This window comes from Arvicola amphibius, chromosome 12, assembly GCF_903992535.2.
Source record: "Arvicola amphibius chromosome 12, mArvAmp1.2, whole genome shotgun sequence".
In the NCBI taxonomy this organism is placed as follows: Eukaryota; Metazoa; Chordata; class Mammalia; order Rodentia; family Cricetidae; genus Arvicola; species Arvicola amphibius.
Window position 1 is genome coordinate 100349735 of NC_052058.2, and position 20607 is coordinate 100370341.

The 20607-nt window shown below is 37.0% G+C and overlaps 1 protein-coding gene across 1 annotated transcript in view; it reads left to right on the forward strand.

Moving 5' to 3' along the window:
- Ptpn4 (protein tyrosine phosphatase non-receptor type 4) overlaps positions 1-20607 on the forward strand; it is a 177079-nt gene that overhangs the window by 86732 nt on the left and 69740 nt on the right. Inside the window, exons 6-10 of the mRNA XM_038349264.2 lie at positions 328-372; positions 976-1028; positions 1366-1486; positions 6819-6906; positions 13202-13290. Of these exons, the coding sequence (XP_038205192.1) occupies positions 328-372; positions 976-1028; positions 1366-1486; positions 6819-6906; positions 13202-13290 (396 nt within the window). The remainder of the gene's footprint in view (positions 1-327; positions 373-975; positions 1029-1365; positions 1487-6818; positions 6907-13201; positions 13291-20607) is intronic.

Genomic DNA, 20607 nt, shown 5'->3' on the forward strand with positions numbered 1-20607 from the left:
ATCTATGCTTTCAGTTCTTCTTGTATGGACCAATCCTTAGATTGTTGCTCCCAAGTCTCCTTCCTGGTAGCAGAAATGTTAGAAGTCTTGAGTAGTTTTATAATTGAAACAAGATATTCAAAATGCAAAATTTTATATATTAATGAATTTTAAAGACTTGTAGTCAAGCCTACCGCTGGTATTTTTTGCTAATGTGTGCATATGCTGAGTTTATTTGCTAATGTGTATACTACAAAAGGAAATATTTAGCTATTTAGTTTCGTTAATATAAGTGTATAATATATAAGAACTCAAATTGATTCTAATAAATATCTTTTTTTAAAAAAGGTATCAGTATTTTTTGCAAATTAAGCAAGACATTCTTACTGGAAGGTGAGCTATTTTTAATTTTTATTTTTACAGTATAAAAATACTTTAAATTAGCCGGGCAGTTGTGATATATATATGCATTAAATCCCAGCACTCAGGAGGCAGAGGCAGGTGGATCTCTATGAGTTCGAAGCCAGCCTGGCCTATAGAGGGAGTTCCCAGCCAAATTCCAAAGCTACCCAAAGAAATCCTGTTTCAAAAAAAAACAAAAAAACAAAAAATACAAAACAAAAAAAATAAAAAACAAAAACCAAAACAACCTTTAAATTCTGTATTAAGTAACTTATGATTGATTGCTGTAACACATTTTTTAAAAAATGGGTTTTTGTAGTATTAGTTCCTTTTATCAGACTTTTTAGGGAGTTCTTTTGTTTTTTGAGACATTATCTTATTATGTAGCCTATGTTGGCCTCAGACCAGCAGTTATCTCAAATTCGTAAGTGTTGAGATCCTAGATGTATGCCACAATGCCCATCTTAACTAATTTAATTGTGGTTAAAATTAGTGCGTATGGAAACTTCCAGAATCAGTAGTATAATGTAAACTACAGTGCATTTGAAATTATATTCATTCTTGTGTTATGTATTTTCTTTTTTGTCTTAATAGATTGTCCTGTCCTTATAATACTGCTGCCCTTTTAGCTTCATTTGCTGTTCAGTGTAAGTATCAGATTACTTTTAAGTCAAGTAGCATGTGGCTTTGTAGTCTATAGTGATAATACAATGCCTTTAAATACAGGAATTCTTTAGATGTGTAGAATGTAGAGACTGCTGAGGAAATGCAGTGAAATATCCAGCGATTAGCAAGAAATACTTTGATTCTTGAAACATTTTCTATATTGAGATCCAGAAGAATACATGATTTATTGAAACTTATTTAATGGTATTATACTAGAAACATTCATTCCTTTCATAAATATATATAAATTAATGACCTTGTTGATTTGAGTACAATTAAAATATTTATGAAAAAATGATATTTTCTTTTTCTTATTAGCTGAACTTGGAGACTACAATCAGTCAGAAAATTTGCCAGGCTACCTCTCAGATTATTCTTTCATTCCCAATCAACCTCAAGATTTTGAAAAAGAAATTGCAAAGTTACATCAGCAGCATATGTAAGCATTTATTTAATATTCTGCTTATTTGGTAAGATTTATGGGCAGTCTTTCTATAAAGAGAATTGTTTCACATCATTCTTAATTTTTTTGTTCTGTTTATATAGTATAGAAATTTATATTATATATATTATTAAGAAATATATATAGAGAGACAATTTATACTCAAAGCATTTAATTTCTTATTTCACAAAATATATGAGCCTTGCTTTCATTTCTTTAACAGCCATAAATTATATATAAATCAAGTCTATCTGCATTTATTTAACATTGTCAGTTCCTTAAGAAAGAATTTTAGGTGGCTGGAGAAATAGCTCAATGGCTAAGAGTGCTTGTTGCCCTTACAAATGTCCCAAGTTTTGTTCCCAGCACCCAGATCAGGTGGCTCACAGCAGTGTGTTAACTCCAGCTCAAGGGATGTTAATGCCCTTTCTGGCCTCTATGGACACCTATGCTCAGATGCACATACCCATCCATAAGTACACATACATGTAATTAAAAATAAAATAAGGCTTTAATTTTAAAAAAAGAAAAGTTTAGAGTAATGTATTTATAATTTGCAGAGCGATGGACTTGGTAGTTTCCTTATTTTTTAGATATTGGAAAGATTTTGACTCTGTTTGGTAATGACTGAGGAGGAGAAAAGTACCAACCCAGTGCAATTCTTTTAATGTTCATTTAAAGGCAGTTGACTTGTTTCATTCACAGTAATGTTCAACTTTGATTTTATTTAAGTCTAATCTTTTGTGACATTTGAAAAAGATTTATTTATTTATGTGTATGAGTGTTTTGTCTGCATGTATGTCTATTGACCATGTGCCTTCCTGGTACCCAAGGAGGTCAGAAGGGAGTGTCAGAACCTCTGGGACTGGCTGTAATCTTCCATGTATAGAATTGAATCTGGCTCTTCTTTAAGAGCAACAAATACTCTTCTGAGCTCAACTGCTGAGCCAACTCTTCAGCTCCTTGTGACATTTTTTCAAGAAGACATTTGTTTTGTTTTCAAGACAGTGTCTTTGCAGTACCAGACTGACCTGGAATTCACCGTGTATACCAGGCTGTCCTCAAACTCACAAAGAGATTGACCTGCCTCCGTCCCCTAAGTGTTGGGATTAAAGTTGTGTGCCACGACTACCTGGCCTTAATAATTGGTTTTGGGAGGTGGTGGTACATGCCTTTAATCCCAGCCCTTAGGAGGCAGAGACAGGTTGATCTCTGTGAATTTGAGGCCAGCCTGGGCTACAGAGTGAGTTCCTAGACAGCTATGATGACACAGAAAAACCAGGTCTCAAAAAACAAAAACAACAAACAAACAAAATGGTTTTTTTGTTGACTCAGTTTGCTTTAACCTATGATTCACAATAGTGACAGAACAAAGATAGTATAGCATATTGGCTAAAAGTCGGTACAAGAGTTAGACACACTAGCTTGAACTTCTAGTCAGATTACGTACTGTTTTATAACTTTGATCATAGTTATTGCTCTATTTTGTAGCGCAGTTTCTAATTGGCCTTAATAGTAAAAGTCTGGAGTCAGATATAGAGTGTGAAAGCTGAAAGATAAGAGAAGCAGAGAAGCCACTAGTTCTTAACTCTTCAAAATCCTCAGAACCAAGGGGAGCAAAATCCTGTCTCTGTAAGTCCTCTAACTGAATTCTGAGCTCCTCTCTCCTCCCTTGTTTTATTTCTCTCTCAACCCAGCCATATCCCTTCCTGTTTCCACTTTACTAGTGCTTGGATTAAAGGCATGTGACGCCCAAGTACTGGGATTAAAAGTGCAGGCCATCACCACCTGGCTCTGTTTCTCCGAGACTGGATCAATTTCAGGTAGCCCAGGGTGCCCTTTAATTTACAGAGATTCGTCTGCTTTTGCCTCCTGAGTGCTGGAATTAAAGGTGTGTGCCACCACTGCCTGATGTCTATGGCTAACTAGTGGCTTAGCTCAGAATTCTGATCTTCAGGCAAGCTTTGTAGGGGCATTTCATTTTGTGTTTTAAGAAATAAAGCTTGCCTGAAGATCAGAAAATTAAAACAGCCACACTGGCCAGCCTTAAAAACCAGGCAGCAATGACACACACCTTTAATCCCTGTAGCCACACTAGCTGGCCATAGAAAGCGGTAGTGGTGCACACCATTAATCCCAGAACTAAAGAGGATTATAAAATGGGAGGAGACAGCTTTCGGGCACAGTCTCATTCTGAGATTATGGAGGCAGGATCACCATTTCAGACTGAGGTAGTGGTAAGAGCCAGTGTCTGCTTTGCTTTTCTAACCTTCAGGCTGAACCCCAATTTCTGTCTGAGTTTTTTTTTTTTAATTGTGGTTCAAAGCTTTATTTGAGATAATTAAAGTCTCTTGAGGTAGAAATTCTGAGTCTTCTTTTTTGTTTGTTTATTTTTTTGAGAAAGGTTTTCTCTAAAGTGTAACCCTGGCTAGCCTGGAACTCAGAGATCTGCCTGGCTCTGTCTTCCAGTGTTGTGATTATAGCTTCCTCCTACTGGCCAGAAATTCTGAGTCTTAAGTGAGATTATATGTACAAAGTTCTCAAGATGGTACCTAGTACATGGTAGACACTAAAGAAATATTAACTCTTATTGCCATTTGGTAATAATTCAAGTGTCTCAAACTAGTAAGAAAACAACAGCTCAATATCTAATTTTGAACAGCCAGTGGGCTAAGCATGACAAATGCATGAGTTTTTTTAAATGTAACACAATACATATTTGTTTATGTTGTAAATGTAATATATGTAAATATGTCACAGAATATTTGGATCAAACCTAGACCTTGCTTACCATTGAGCTACATGCTCAGTCTATTATTTTAAATGCTTTCGGGAGGAAAATATTTTATAGGATGTGAAATTTTCTGAAATCCATTGCTCATAAATGAACACTCATATGAACAGACATCATCATCTTTTTCTGTGTTGGATGTGGCTTGCTTTTACATGATAAAGTAGTTGCTACAAAGACAGTTTATCTAGAAGGCTTAAAAATACTATTTAATCCTTTCTAGTAAAAGGAGTTTTGACCTTGGATCTGCTCTAGACTATAATGACTTGAGAATTTAAACTGAATGGTTTAATGTGGTGAGTGTGCTGCTTTCCTGTAAAAACCATCCCTTTATAGTGAAGGCTTTTCATATAGCCTGTCTGAGTAATTTGGAATTTTAAAATTTTCCTATTAAAATTTCCTTAAATAAGGACAAGGCTTGTACTTTCCACAGGCTAATTTGAAAAGCTAATTTTTCAGCTCTATAAACAAAAACAGAGTTAAGTTTAATTGGAAGGACTGTTGTTGTTGAGGGGTCATTCATTTTGATCATGCATTGACCTTTTCAGTATCAGTGCTGCAAAGGTTGATATCTTAGCTTTATTATTCTCTGCTATATTGCCTGCTAACACCATATAACTAAGTTCGTTAGAACTAGATATTAGAGTAGACCTTTTAAAAAGACTGTATTTTAGAGTAATCCTGAAATTTTTGTTTTAAGAATCACTAGAAATATTTTTTAAATATGAAACTTGGACCTCAGACTACCTGTGGAATTGAACTTCTAAGCATCTCAGATGAAAGACTTTTTCTTCATTCAGTATTATACTATTATATATTTTGAAATATATAGTAAAAAGAAATGAATAATTGAAAGGTTAAAGTAGAGAAATTGAAGACTACAGAAATTTAAAGACTAAAGAAATTTAAGGCTACAAGGTTGCTCTAAAAACCTCTTGATTCTTGTGTTTGTGTAATGCTGTGACAGTGTCGCATGTTGAAGTGCCCTGTAGGTTCTACGTGTGGCTATGGTGATAAACTGTGTTGTGAGAAAGATTTGAGAATTATATCTGGAAGTTAAGTGGCTTTGTTAACAGCTATAAGATCAGTCAGAAGTTTTAAGACTTGCCTATTGCTTTTCTTTTTTCTCTTCTTGTAGTGTGAAGCGGCGGGACTGCGTCCCGCCACCCGGCCACCGGCTAGCTTTACACCCGAAATAATTACACGGAAACTATATTCTTTTAAAACACTGCCTGGCCCATAGTTTCAGCCTCTTATTGGCTAATTCTCACATCTTCCTTTAACCCATATTTAGTAATCTGGGTAGCACCACAAGGTGTGGCTTACCAGGAGAGATCTTAACCTGCGGACCATCTCAGAGAGGAGCAGCATGGAGACTCCCTATGGAGACTGCCTGAAGCGTCTCCCCAACTCTACTTCCTTGTTCCCACAATTCTGTTCTGTCTACTCCACCTACCTAATTTTCTGTCTCTTAAAGGGCCAAGGCAGTTTTCTTTATTAATTAACCAATGAAAGAAACATAGACAGATAACTCTCCTCCATCATCTTCTGGCCTGTAATACTTTCCAATAGTTTCTTTCTAATTGCCACTGTCTCTAGAAATTATTTTTAATTAAAATATTTTATCACTTTCCTCCCTTTACTCCCTTCATTGCTCCTCTGACTCACTCTCAAATTGATCTTTTTTCTTTATTATAGTTATTTATATAATACATAAATCTATTACACACACACAACACACACACATATATATACACATATATACACATAAATGTATGAGTACAACTTGCTTAGTGTGGCCTGTGTGTATGTGATCTCAGACTGACAAGCCATTTGATATTTGATAACCAATTACACAGTTCTTTCCTGGGAAAAGACTAATTTTTCCCCTCTTAGCAGGCATTAATTGTTTTTTGTGGATAGGACCTCATGAACTTTCCCCTTTCTCTATTAGTGTGTCTTTTGATATCACCATTGTTCAGGTCTTGTTTAAGCAGCCATATTCTTGAAGTATCATGGGTGAAGCTTTTCTATTATTTCTAGAAAACAGAATCTCACAGGAGACTTCCTGGTTTGCTGGCTCTTGTAGTCTTTACCCCTGCTCTTTCTCACTGTTCTAGGAGTTGTGTTGTAGATGTATTTAGTGGGGCTACGTCCCCTGACCTATTGTTTTTCTGTATTATGACCTGTTACAGCTTTTTTGTAATGGGCTCTGTTTACTGTAAAGAAAAGTTTCGGGCTGGGGAGTTCTTTGATGAACGAATGAGAATTATACTTAGCTGCAATGAAGAAAATTTAAGGATGTAGTGAGGAATTATAGTAGTCTAGTTAAAGGATGGTAGTAGGTTCTCTATTAAGACCTCACAAACCCCAGGACTCACAGTGTGCCAGTGGAGTAAGTTAGATGTTACTACAGAAAACTAAAAGGAGTACTCCTACTTGCTGCTTAGTTAGATTCTTCATTTCTTCACATAATCTTTTTGTCATTTGACAGATTTGACTATGGATCTAGATTTTGACCTGATGTTTTCTTTACAGTGGCTTATCTCCTGCAGAAGCAGAATTTAATTACCTAAACACAGCACGTACCTTAGAACTCTATGGAGTTGAATTCCACTATGCAAGGGTAAGTAAAGAAAAATTACTTAGATGTTGAGTTAGGTTTCATTCCTTAGTCTCAAAGATTTTAAAATCTTTTTGTCTGTGTACAGGGTTGGGGTGATTGAACCAGGGCCTTGTGTGTGTTGAGCAAGTACTCTTATTCTTAGCCGTACAAACCCAACTCCTCTAAAATTTAATTACCTGAGAGAACTAGGTAATGGGATAATTTGTGTTTGCTGTTGACATAGTTGGAATAAAAATTTCCTCTCAATATAAATATTTTCACAATAGCATAAGTGCAAAGTTGGTGGACATAGACTGTTCTTGTTTTTTCCAGGTGGTTGTTTATGTTGTAAAAACAATGTTTGTAGACTGTAAGGGGACAGTAGTTTTAGAATATGTGTTTTATAAACATAAGGTTGCTTTAGGAAAGTACTTTTGTATAAATATTTGATAATTGTGATCATGGAAGATGCTGTCATATCACTGAAACTTTCATTCTTATCCTTAAGGTTTCTATCACTGAGCTGGTCATTTTTTACTTGTAAAGCCCCAAATAAAGGATATTAATGTGTCATGTTTGTATTTGTCTGACATCTCTTTATTAAAGTGGAATTTATAATTACTGGTTTTTCACAGTGTAATGTTTATCTTGTGTGAAACATTTTTCCTTTCAGAAGTTGTTATCTTCTTCCTGGTGTTTGTGAATGACTGTATGTGTGTGTGTATATATATATATATATATATATATATATATATATATATGAATATGTAGCTATATTCCTTTTTGTGAGTTATCAAGATTTAAATTCCTTTCAAGTACCTAAAATATAACCATTTTCAGTAGAATTATAGTCATCAGTTGAGTCAACAGTGGAGTTTTTATTCTTGAGCCTAATTAGGCTAGTATTAGGTAGAATGGAGAGGAAAGGGAAAAGCCTTGATTTTCCTTAGATATATTATTGCATTTAACTCGATACACAGACACATGGAGGTACAGAGTCCACTGCAGAAGTCCTTACTCAGAGTTCTGTACTCTAGTGCTTTGTCCTTCAGGGCCTCCCCCGATCAGGTTTGGAGCAGTGAACTCTACTTCTTATGTTTCACAGATCATGTTTCTGTCTCACTTTTTAAAAGACCTGATGGTTTGGTTTCCTCAAATGATTGATGTCTTGTAATCTTTAAGTGTCTCTTGGACTTCTTGCTCTTTTTAAAAAATAGCCCTTTATTTTCCGTGGGGCTTATTATTTTAGAGATTAGGTTTATTACATACTCTCATTGTGTTTGTATAGCGAGGTTTTGTTTTTTATTACATGGAAGTTTACAACTGATGTAACTACATTTTTTTGGGACTAGTTTATGCTTAAAACCGGTCAGAAAAGGGAGTTTTACTCATTTGCAGTTTTCTAAGTGGTTTTTATTCTGTAGAGATTCTTGACCATTAAATGCAAAAGATATTAAACCTTAAAAAATTTAAATGCAAGGTTAACTAAATCTCATATAACTAATTGTATTGTTATTTATTGATTTAATTAGTAGTTTTCACTTGTTTAAACTGTTCGATTGTAAAAAGTTTCTGAGACAGTACTAAATGTAGAGTGTCAGGTTAAAGGTATTTAAATTTTAAGTGGTTAGCTATTTAGGAACATGTTTTGTCCAAGCCAAACAAAAACTGTCCCACATGATGGCTTATCATATGTGCACTGTGAACTTGAGGTAAGATTCTTCATCCAGGCCAGCCTAAATATATAGTGATGTGATGTTTCCAAAATATTTTTTTGTTTGTTTGTTTGCTTGCTTTTTCAAGATAGGGTTTCTCTGTGAAACAGTCCTGACTGTCCTGGATCTAGCTTTGTAGACCAGGCCGGCCCCGAACTCACAGAGATCTGCCTGCCTCTACCTTCCAAGTACTGAGACTAAAGGTGTGTACCACCACTGCCTGGCTCCAAAATATTTTTTAAAGACTAAAAAAGGCATTATGTCTTAAATGTGCATACTAAGACCTCAAAAGATCATTCAGTAAATATAAAGGGAATTTTCCAAAAAGAGGAACACAGAAAGAAAACTTAAGTTTTAATTGGATATCATAGGCAAAAGTATATTTGAAATAACAAGCAAGGGGAAATATTTGCTCTCTGCTTTCAAGTGGTGCAAACTTAATTATCTCAAACTCCAAGAGTCAAATGTTTTAAGCCATCATTGTGTTGGGGGATATTCTGTGCTTTCTACAGGATTCACTCTAAGCATTATTTAGTACATAAAATAATTATTCCTGCCCTCATGAAACTCACAGGATAGGATCTTGTATTAACAGTTATGTCCGTGAGACTGCGGGAGAAAGTACAGGATTGATTGTGTGGCGGCAGTATGTAAACTGTAAAGTAGCCCCAGGGTGGCTCTAGTAGTATACTCACTTATGCTGAAAGAAGGGAGTGTGCCATGAGAGTGTTTTTCTTCTTGTTACTGTAGAGCAGTCAGCATGAATGAAAGCTTGAAATAAAAAAGAGAACATGGCACATGTGAAAAAACACACAATTGCGAGAAGATTGTGTGAATGATAAGAATAGGGAATTGTATGTAGACTAGGGAAAGTTATTTAGGGGAGAGGGGTGTTGGGACAAGGTTTCTCTGTGTAGCCCTGGCTGTCCTGGAACTCATTCTATAGACTAGGTTGGCCTTAAATTCAGAGATAGGACTGCCTCTGTCTCCCAAGTGCTGGGGTTAAATCATACCTGTCAGTCAATAGCAACTTTAAGGTAAAAAGAAACAGACCCTCCTACCCCCAGTCCCACCATCTGCAACATGTGGGAGAACTAGCGTTGGTTCATGAGAATGGAAGAGCTGATCCTGTCCCTCACCAAGTGCAGCAGTCCAAGAGCAGGTGCTGCACCTTTCCTGGGCAAAACAGTAGAGTTGGCCCTGGTGGTGTAAGTGTGACTGAACTGCACTGAAGGGTGTGAGAGCAGGAGAAATGTCTACTACATTGACTGAGCTAGCCGGGACAGTGCTGGAGGGCTCACCCAAATGGTGATGATGAGGGAAAGCTGGTGGGCTGACCAATCCATCTGTCACCCAGGCTCAGTACTAGGATGACGGGGCAGCCCAGCCAACATCTCTCTCATCTATGATCTGCTGGAGCATGTAAAGGGGCCATACCTACAAATCCAAAGCTATAGAATCTCCTTGGCATGAGGCAACAAAAGGATATCCAAGAGAAGTACCAGTGAGAGCCCAGTGTGGAGGGTGTAGCAGAAGCCAGAAACCTCAAACCAGACCAATGACTCTTTGCAATGAACACGCTCAAGTAAAGATGCATGGACTAAAAGATATTGTATGACTCACTGGGCCATACTCTAGCTTCCACGCCAAGATTTCGTTTTTGTTCGTTTATTTTTTGTTTGTTTTTACTTTTAAATTTTGTTTTTGTGTGCAAGGTTGCAAGGACAGAGTGCAGAAGTGAAGGGATAGGGAAATGAGTGGATCGGGATGCATGATTGAAATCATAGAATCTATAAAAAATTAAAAACTAACTAAATAAAAGTACCCATACTTTTGTATGGAAAAATTTTTTGTTAGAGCAATGATTATATAAAAAGTTCCTTTTAATTTGCTGCTGCTCTCCCCAAATCACAGATGTCAATTTTAAGGTTTATCCGATCATTGCAGTCTCAGAGAGAATAGAAGTGTTGAACCTTGCTATTAGATATGGGATAAACTATATCTATTTCTAGTAGAATAGATATTTAAATAGAAATATATACACATACTTTTTAAAATTAAAAAAAGCAGAGAGAATTTGTGGGCAATCACAAGGGTTGTTGCTTTTCAGATAGTATGTAGTGTTTGTTTATTCTTTGAGTTTTAGTACTTGTTTGGCTTTTTATAACCACTCCTACAATGCAATAGGGAACAGATTTATCACCTCAAAGAAACCTAGGCTTTTGTTGTCCCTTTGAAGTCAATTTTTTACTTACCTTATCCTGTCTCTTGCTAATCCTGTAGATTTTATCTTTTCCAAAATGCCTTTTTTTTTTGGTTTTTGTTTTTTGGTTTTTCAAGACAAGGTTTCTCTGTTTAACAGTCCTAGATGTCATGGAACTCACTCTGTAAACCAGACTGACTTCAAGCTCACAGTGATCTGCCTGCTTCTGCCTCCTGAGAACTAGTACTGAAGGTATTCACCTGGCTCAAAATGTCTTTTAAATGAGTTTGCCATTGTCATATACTGACGGAAATTAGGTATTTCAGATAAATTTATTTAAGAGACAGATAAATATGAGAAATGTGTGGGTTTGAATTAAGGTTTTATTGAGAAGTTTATGATTTAGACTTCAATTTGGGTTGTTTTGATTAGGCAAAAAAAACATAAGACATGAAAGCAGCATTAATAAAACATGAAATTATGGTATCACAAAATATAGAATCAAACTGATGTGACCTGACTAGAATTGATTTTTGCTAGTTAAGAACAAGATAAAATGGAGTTTTATGGTTGTTTCAATGACTTCTATGCCAAACTGAAGAGCTAAGACATATATGTAAAGATTTTTTGGGAACTGTTCTTTCTACAGATGAGTTCAGTAAACACATGCCAGAAAAAAAAGCTCTACTCTTTATTATTTAGGTTCTGTTGGAAAAGAAAAAAATTACAGGTGGTAAGAAGTGATATGAAGAAAAGAAAAGAAAAAAGTATTAAAACTACAGTTTAAAGGATTTGTTTCATTAATGTGGTTTAGCTTCATGGCAGATATATTAACAGGAAATAAAAGTATGTTTGCTCTCTTAGGTTGTCTATAGAATATTTCAAGTGAAAAGGCAAACCTTTCCAAGACTGACATTTAAGAAAAATATTTAGAGACTTTTCATTCTCAATAACGCAGAATGGTTTATTCAAATTGGGTTGTTACCTTAGAATTTCTATGGCTGCAAAGAGACATTACCATGGCAACCCTTTTAAATAAAAACCATTTAATTGTGGTGGCTTACATTTTTTTTTTTTTTTTTGGTTTCTAACCCTAACCCTAACCCTAACCCTAACCCTATAACCCTAAACCCTAACCCTAACCCTAACCCTAACCCTAACCCTAACCCTACCCCTAACCCTAACCCTAACCCCTAACCCTAACCCTAACCCTAACCCTAACCCTAACCCCTAACCCTAACCCTAACCCTAACCCTAAGTGGCTTACATTTTTAAAGGGTTAATTCAACATGGTGTCTTTCCAGCCTATGTGGTGCTGGAGAAGAATTCTCCATCTTGATCTGAATGTAAAAGGAAGTGAACTTTCACACTGGGCATGACTTGAGCATATGTGAGACCTCAAAGCTCACCCCCACAGTGACATAACAAAACCACACCTTTCAATAGGGCCAATCACTGTGAGCTTATGGGGACCCATTTATGTTCAAGCTGCCAGTTATCATATGAAAACTCTCACACATTTTTCAAAATGTAATTTACATTTTCTTCTTTGTGATCTTTGAAACTCCCCAAGAATTATCTGTTTTGTTCTTCCAAGATGTTAATATATATTATTAGTTACTGGGTTTTCCACTGTAGTATAGATATTTTGTTGTAGATTGCCTTTGACCAAAAAGTCCTAGTCATAAGAGAAATCATCAGATTATTTGTACTTTAGGACAATGATTTTTTTCTCCCCTCCCCTCCGGCCCCCTCCCCTACTCTCTCTATCTCTCTCCTCTCCTTTCTTTTTCTTCTTTCTCTTTCCCCCTCTCTCTTTCTCTCTCCTATCCTTTCTTTTTCTTCTTTCTTTCTCTCCCCTCCCTCCTCCCCTCCCCTCCCCTCTTCCCCTCCGCTTCCCTCCCCTCCCCCCTGTATGTGGTATACAGGTCCTTACATATGTGTGGTGTACCTGAACATATGTACATGTGCATATAGAGACTGAGTTTCATGGCAAGAATCATCCATTCTTTCTTATTCAGTTAGGCAGGATTAAACCCAGAGTTTGCTGATATGGCTAGTCTTGCTAGACAGTTTGTGCAGGGGATCACTTTTCTTCTCCTTCCAAGTCTGGAATTACAGATGGGCTGCCAAGGTCGCATGGGATTCTAAGGATCAAACTCTGGTTCTCATGCTTGTGTAGCAAGTGCTTAACTGCTAAAGCATCTCTCCAGCTTCTAGATTAGTGAATTTTAATACTGCCACATTTAAGCTTTTTGAAATTTGCCTTTTATGAGACAACAAACTGTTTGGGTTTGTAGTTTAGTATAATTCAGTTTTGTGTTATCTTCATGATGTGTGTTTTAAAAAATCTAATCCTGTTTTAATTATTTTAGATTGTCATGTGTTTATTTTGAAGGATCAAAGTAACAATGAAATTATGATTGGAGTGATGTCAGGAGGAATTCTGATTTACAAGAACAGGATGCGGATGAATACTTTTCCATGGTAAGAATTTCTACAAATACTTTTGCTTTTATCATAATATTACCAAATATACTAACTCGCATTAAATAACCTTTAAACTGTTTTAATCTAGTCAGCTTCATGTGTGGTTTAATTTATACTTTGTTTTGCTCACTGAAAATGATTCAAAAAATACCAAAATAATTTGTTTCAATATTGCTTCTTAAAAGAATTATTATATTTTCTTCTTCTTCTTTTTTTTTTTTTTTTTTTTTTTTTTTTTTTTTTTTTTTTTTTTTTTTTTTTTTTTGAGTCAGGGTTTCTCTGCAGCTTTAGAGCCTGTCCTGGAGCTAGCCCTTGTAGACCAGGCTGGTCTCAAACTCACAGAGATCCGCCTGCCTCTGCCTCCCGAGTGCTGGGATTAAAGATGTGTTATATTTTCTTCTTAGAGAATATACAAATATTATCATAAGAATGCTCACTTGGGGCTGATATAAGATTTTTACTTGCTGTTTTTATTTAAATGCATCCATTGAATGCCAGTTTATGAGCTGGAAATGCATGGCTACTGAACCAATGATCCAGTACTGTGGTTGTTTAAATTAGTACAAGCAAAGCATGTGGGTTCTACAAAGGTTTTGCACTCATTCTTCCTTTGTCTTATCCTTCTGCCATCTTCTGTTTGTTGTCCTTGCTCTCATTGTTCAAGATGGGCTACCACTATGATTTATGATTTCTATATCTCAAAGCAAGGAAAAAGAGAAAACATGTTTCTTCTTAAGGTAGTAAATTAAGGATTATAAAAATCACTTTGCTACTGGGAGCTCACTAAGGCTAGCTAAACTGGGACTGATATAGCATGTGATCAAACAGGACTCTCTGAATGTGACTGACAAGGAGGGCTGACTGAGAAGCCAAGGACAATGGCACTGGGTTTTGATCCTACTGCATGTTCTGGCTTTGTGGGAGCCTAGTCTGTTTGGATGCTCACCTTCCTAGACCTGGTTGGAGTGGGGAGGACCTTGGACTTCCCACAGGGCAGGGAACCTTGACAGCTCTTTGGACTGGAGAGGGAGGGGGAGGGGGATGGGAGGAGGGGAAGAGAAATGGGAGGAGGTGGAAATTTTTAATTAAAAATAAATAAAAAAAAACCACTTTGGTCATTAATTACCTTAATGTACTCAAGGTACATTATTCAAAGGTACATTCAAGGTACATTTATTCAAAAACCTTTGAATAAAAGGTTTTGCTCTTTTAAATAAAGTGAATTTAGGGGAAGAAGCAAATTCAAAATCCATACATTGTATTAATAGATTTCTTTTGTATAGCTCCTAAAAAAATTGATCTTGTTTTTCCCCCAGTATTTATTATTTTAATAGGCTTCCATAATTAGTTACTTTAATAATACTTTGATAGAATAAAAATAGAAATATGATAGCTAATAGAAATAAATGTCTTAGGAAGTTCTCTTAACTGCCTTTTCTTTTAAAAGCTCTAATCCCAGGATTTTTGTAATACATCACCTTTGAAACATTTTATTACTGATGGAAATGCAATAAGATACACTAACTTTGGAAACTTGCAGTTTCTTTAAAATTAAAATCTATTAACCAGCGCTCTAGAGGAACAAAGAAGAGGGTGGAAGGGAGGAGGGAGGAAGAAGAGAGAAAGAAATAGAATTTATTAGGTTATCTTACATGGTAGTCCTTACAGTGGCCATCTGCTTGTTGGAGTGGTTGGGAAGCCTAGAGTTCAGCCTGAGAAGTTCAGCTGTCTCAATCCAGTACTGAAAGCCTGGAAGTTCCCTGGAAAGTTGTTGCTATTGAGGCAGTATCAGAAGACTGAAGTTCTAGAATGTAATGTCAAGAAAGAGTAAAAGGAGTAGCATCCGTAGATGAACTCGTTCAGAAAGAAACAGCAGAGGCAGGAGTTCATCCTAAACCTCTTTACATCTGGTTGCTGGGGATGGGTCTCAGCTAATCCTCTCCTGGAAACCCCTCGCAGACACTCCTAGAGGTATGTCTCTTCTGTGACTCCAAAGCCAATTGTTATAGTTAATCTTGTTAAGTTAATGGGAATAGAATTACCATGGAAACAAGCCTTTAGGCCTGTCTGTGAGGAGCTTTCACCATATGACTAATTTTGGTGGGAAGACCCTTTAAGTCACTCAGTGTGATGAGCAACCACCATGCCTTCTCTGCCATGATGAACTGTAATTTCAAACCGTGAGCCAAAATAATCCTTTCTTTAATTAAGTTACTTTTGTCATAACAACAAGAAAAATATTTAATACAGGACAGTTGATGCCAACAGTAAGGTTGTTGCTGTTTTGCTGTTTTAATACTGACTATGTGGTTCTTAAGCCTGTGAAACTAGTTTGTATGGGAAAGTGTAGAAGAATTTAGAGTTTTAGATTATTTAAACCCCAGAATTCTGTAAGCAGAACTTTATGGATCACTGTGGAAGGCCAGGATTCAGTGAATACTGGAAGTGGAGGCCTGGCTCATGAGGTGTTCCCCTGCCCCCTTTCTTTCCCCAAGACAGGGTTTCTCTGTAGCTTTGGAGCCTGCCCTGGAACTAGCTCTTGTAGATCAGACTGGCCTAGAACTCACAGAGATCCACCTGCCTCTGCATCCTGAGTGCTGGTATCAAAGGCATCAAAGGCGTGAGCTACCACCACCGGGCTTTTTTGGTTTTCTTCTTTCTTTCTTCCTTCCTTTCTTTCTTTCTTTCTTTCTTTCTTTCTTTCTTTCTTTCTTTCTTTCTTTCTTTCTGTCCTTCCTTTCTTCCTTCCTTCCTTCAGCTCATGAGGTCTTAAAGGGGAACAAGTACTTTATGGGGATCTGAGCTTAAGGCCTTCATGTTATATTCTGGCAAGAAAGAAAAAGAAAAGAAAGAAATCTAACTTTATTTGGCTCATGTCCTGAGAACTTAAGTTAGACAAATTGAAAAGGAATGGGCTAATTTATTTGGTAGAGGAAATTTCAAGGCAGTATTGTGTTGTTTGCTGCTTACAGCCTTCTCCAGCTTACAGTAACCAAGAGTAAAAAGTGAAGCAGAGAGATGAAAAGTGGAGGTCTGTGAAGAAGAGTATTAGCAAGTATGAAACTACGGAAAAGGCAGGCTCAAAGAGCTGTGATCATTAGAGAGTAGGCCCAGTGAAGAAAACCCTTCACAGTGATTTCATAGGAATGGTATCCCACGAATACTGAAGGCTCCATCTTGGGGAAAATGCAAATTTTGAAAAGAGAAAACCTAAACTGAGAATATTGTTCAAGGGTGTCCTTGCTCAAAAGCAACTGTCGCTGGATAGTGGTGGTGCACACCATTAATCCCAGCACTCTGTAGGCAGAGAGAGCCGAATCTCTGAGTTGGAGGCCAGCCTGGTCTACAGAGCTAGTTCCAGGGAAGCTAGTTCTGTTACACAGAGAAACCCTGTCTTGAAAAACCCAAACCTAAACAAAAACTTGTTTCCCCGGGTCTCCAAATAGGCTGCAACTGAGCTCTGTAGTGATGAGCTGCAGGCAGGTCTGCTTTTTGTCCCGCCCAGCTTCCGGCTGCCTGGCTAGCTTATGCCCCAAAATAACAACACTCAAACTGTATTCATTTAAACACTGCCTGGTCCATTAGTTTCAGCCTCTTACTCACATCTTGACTAACCCATATCTAATAATCTGTGTAACACCATGAGTGGTGTCTTACCGGGAAAGATTTAGCATGTCTGACCTGGTGGCTGGCTTCATGGCGACTGGCCGGTATCTCAGCCACAAGGCTGGAATCGCAGAAAGCTAAGGAATGGGCTGTATCCAGCTGCCAAAGCCACAGCTTTAGTCCTACTGATATTGTTTGGTATATTAAAGACTCATGTGGTCACAGAAAGAGAGATATACAGTAAAAGAAAGATTCAAAGTCAAAGTAAATGTCTAAATGGTTTACAATGTGTTAAAAATATATGCAGGCTAAAGGTTAAAGTTCTTAAAAATAAAAAAACAAAAAGGAAGTAGTTGGGTGTGGTGGCACACACCTTTAATCCCAACACTTGGGAGGTAGAGGTAGATTGACCTCTGTGACTTCAAGGTGTGGCAGCACACACCTTTAATCCCAATGCCTGGGAGGCAGGGACAGACAGATCTCTGTGAGTTCAAGGTGTTGTAGCACACACCTTTAATCCCAACACTGGGGAGGCTGAGGCAAGTAGACCTCTGAGTTCAAGGACAGCCTGGTCTACAGAGTTATTCTAGGACAAAGATAGAGAGAGAACCTGTCTCAAAAAAATAAAAGTAAAAATAAACAAAATAGAGGTTAAAATAAAGCTGCACAAAGATGGAAAATACACAGAGAATCTTGATACTGTATGCTTTTATGCTCTCTTTGAATTTTTGGAATGCTGAAGAAGGAGCAACAGCAGCATTTGTAAACAAATATCTTTTAGCAGCTGTTGCCAGCCACCAGGTCAGACATGCTGAATCTTCCCCGGTAAGACACCACTTCGTGGTGCTACACACATTACTAAATATGGGTTAAAGCAAGTGAGAGTTAGCCTGTAAGAGGCTGAAGCAAATGGGCCAAGCAGTGTTGAAATGAATACTATTTGTGTGTTGTTATTTCGGGTGTAAAGCTAGCTGTGTGGATCCGGGCAGGATGAAAAGCAGGCCTGTCCACTCAGGTCATCACTACAGAGCTCCATTCTGAGTTGGCAACAGGAATTAGCACTTTTGTGCATCTGATACTGACATTGTAGGCATTAAGATATAAGATTGCGGAGGCCTTGCAGTCTTGTGTAATGGTTTCAGAGATCTGCTGAAGTCAGTTAATATGTGGGAGGATTAGAGTCCCATTAAAAAGAAGTGGCCGAGAGGCTACTGTATGAAGTTGTGAAAGTGAAGTCCAAGTTTTAATGGAGAGTCTAAGATTTTGTTGATGGACCAAGGGATGTCCACTGTGGGAATGCTGCAGGAGGAAATGGAATGGAACTGGTTCGAGTCTATGTATATACTGCAGGTATTGGAACTGGAGGGGTCTGACTGCTCAACCCTTTGAGCCCACATGATTCCATCATCTTACCCAAAAGCCTCACATGGAGCTACAGGAGTTTGCGTTTTCCTTGCAGGCTTTATTATCTTGCTTTAGTTTTATATTTGGAATGGAACTATTGCCTGTACCATTGAATGTATATAACTTGCTTTACCATTGTTCAAGGCTCATAGTTAAGGAACTGAGGCTTGAGAAAGTCTTTTGAGCAGTGTTGGAACTAGAAAAGACTATGGTAACAGAAATAAATATCTGAAAATATTTCTACACTGGACTAATAAACAGTGGTTCTTAGCCTGTGGGTTGTGACCCCTTTGACAAACCTCAGTCTCCAAAAATGTTTATATTATGATTTACTATAATAGCAAAATTTCAGTTATAAATTAGCACTGAAAATAGTTTTATGATTGGGGGAGGGTGTCACGAAAGCATGAGGAATTGTATTAAAAGCCGGAGCATTAGGAAGGTTGAGAACCACTGGACTAATTGAACTGGAAAGATCACCGTAAATGTGGGCAGCATTATTTCATAGCCTGGAATCTTGAACCAAATGAAAAACAGAAAGCTGAATTCTAGCATTCGTTTTTCTCATTGCTTCTTGACTACGGACACAGTTACCTGTTGCTGTTGCTGCCATGTCTTTTCTTCCATAATGGACTGTGCCCTCAAAGTGTGAGCCAGAATAAACTCTCTTCCTTGTGTTGTCTTTGTCAGGGGTTTTGTCACAGTAATAAGACAAGTAACTAATAAATACATTGGTCAGATAACAATAGACCAAACATGGAACCATGTAATCCTAGCATGAGAAACTTAGGTCATATATATAAAAAGATTTGTTCATAAAATTCATAGCTAAAGTGTTCATAACATAAAATGAAAATCAAAATGTGTATCAACTGAAGGAATAAACAAATATGGCATATCAACATGGTATTCTGCTTAGCATTAAAAAGAGATGTGACTGTTGATACACTAAAACATTGATACCCCTACCCTCATCTTTATGCCAGGTCCAAAAGAATGTACTTTTCTCTATATGAAACCTTTGTGTGTGTGTGTGTGTGTGTGTGTGTGTGTGTGTGTGTGATTTTTTAAAATGGGAAGAGGCTATTAACTGTAAATGGACACCAAGGAGACTTTGTTTTTTGTTTATTTGTTTGTTTTCCAGACAGTTTCTCTCTGTAGCTTTGGAGCCTGTCCTGGAACTAGCTCTTGTAGACCAGGCTGGCCTCAAACTCACAGAGATCTGCCTGCCTCTGTCTCCCGAGTGCTGGGATTAAAGGCGTGCGCCACCACTGCCCAGCACCAAGGTATTACACGATTGCTCTGTGGTGGTTATACAGTTGAACAAATTTATTAAGATTCTTGAATTGCTCACCTAAAGTTGGTAAATTGTATTATAAATGCAAAATACTGGTGAAACTTAAGATTGTTTAGTGTTTCATCTTCTGCCTTTGAAATATTTTCTGTGTAATTGAAATAGTGGCATGTTCAAGGGCAAAATCAAATGAACAGTAACAAAATTCTTGCTTGTAAGTATAGATAGGGTGCACAAAAATTAATTTTTATACTATATGTAAATGTCAGAATCATAATTTATTTTCAGGAGATCATACTTAAAATGTGAATGATAATTAAACTGTATTTTCAAAGATTTGTATTATATAACCTTTGTTTTCTTTTTACTGTTTCATTATTATAAAATGAGAACTCTGGCAAATTACTGATATTTTTGTGTGAACAGAAAAGAATATACTATGTGGAATATTTTACTGAATTTGAGATGGCTTTTTAGGATGCAAAAAAGGGTTCTCAGTTGGAAGGAGACAGTGAATTTTGAGGAATCAGCTTATGTCGGATATTTGTGATGGAAGACTTGATGCATCATTTAAATGTATTTGAAGCTGGCTTAAAATTGGGAAATAATACTCATGCCCAAAGCCTTATGCAGGTTGGGTTTAAGAAAACCAAATAATGCATGTTAACATTGAATTATTAATTAGAAAATATTTTTATAGTGATATTTTACTTATGTTTTATAAATAAAGCCTGCCTGAAGACCAGAATGTAAAACTAAGCCACTAAAGAGCCCAGGCAGTGGTAGCACATACCTTTAATTCCAGGATTTGGGAGACAGAGGCATATGGATCTCTGTGAATTCAAGCTACCCTTGACTACACAAGATCATTGCAGAAACAGATCCAGGTGATGATGGCTCCTGCCTTTAATCCCAGAACTAGGGAGGCACACACACCTTTAATTCCAGCACTAGAGAGGAATATAAGGTAGGATGCCCAGGAACTCGTTCTTTTTCAGTCTACAGGTAAG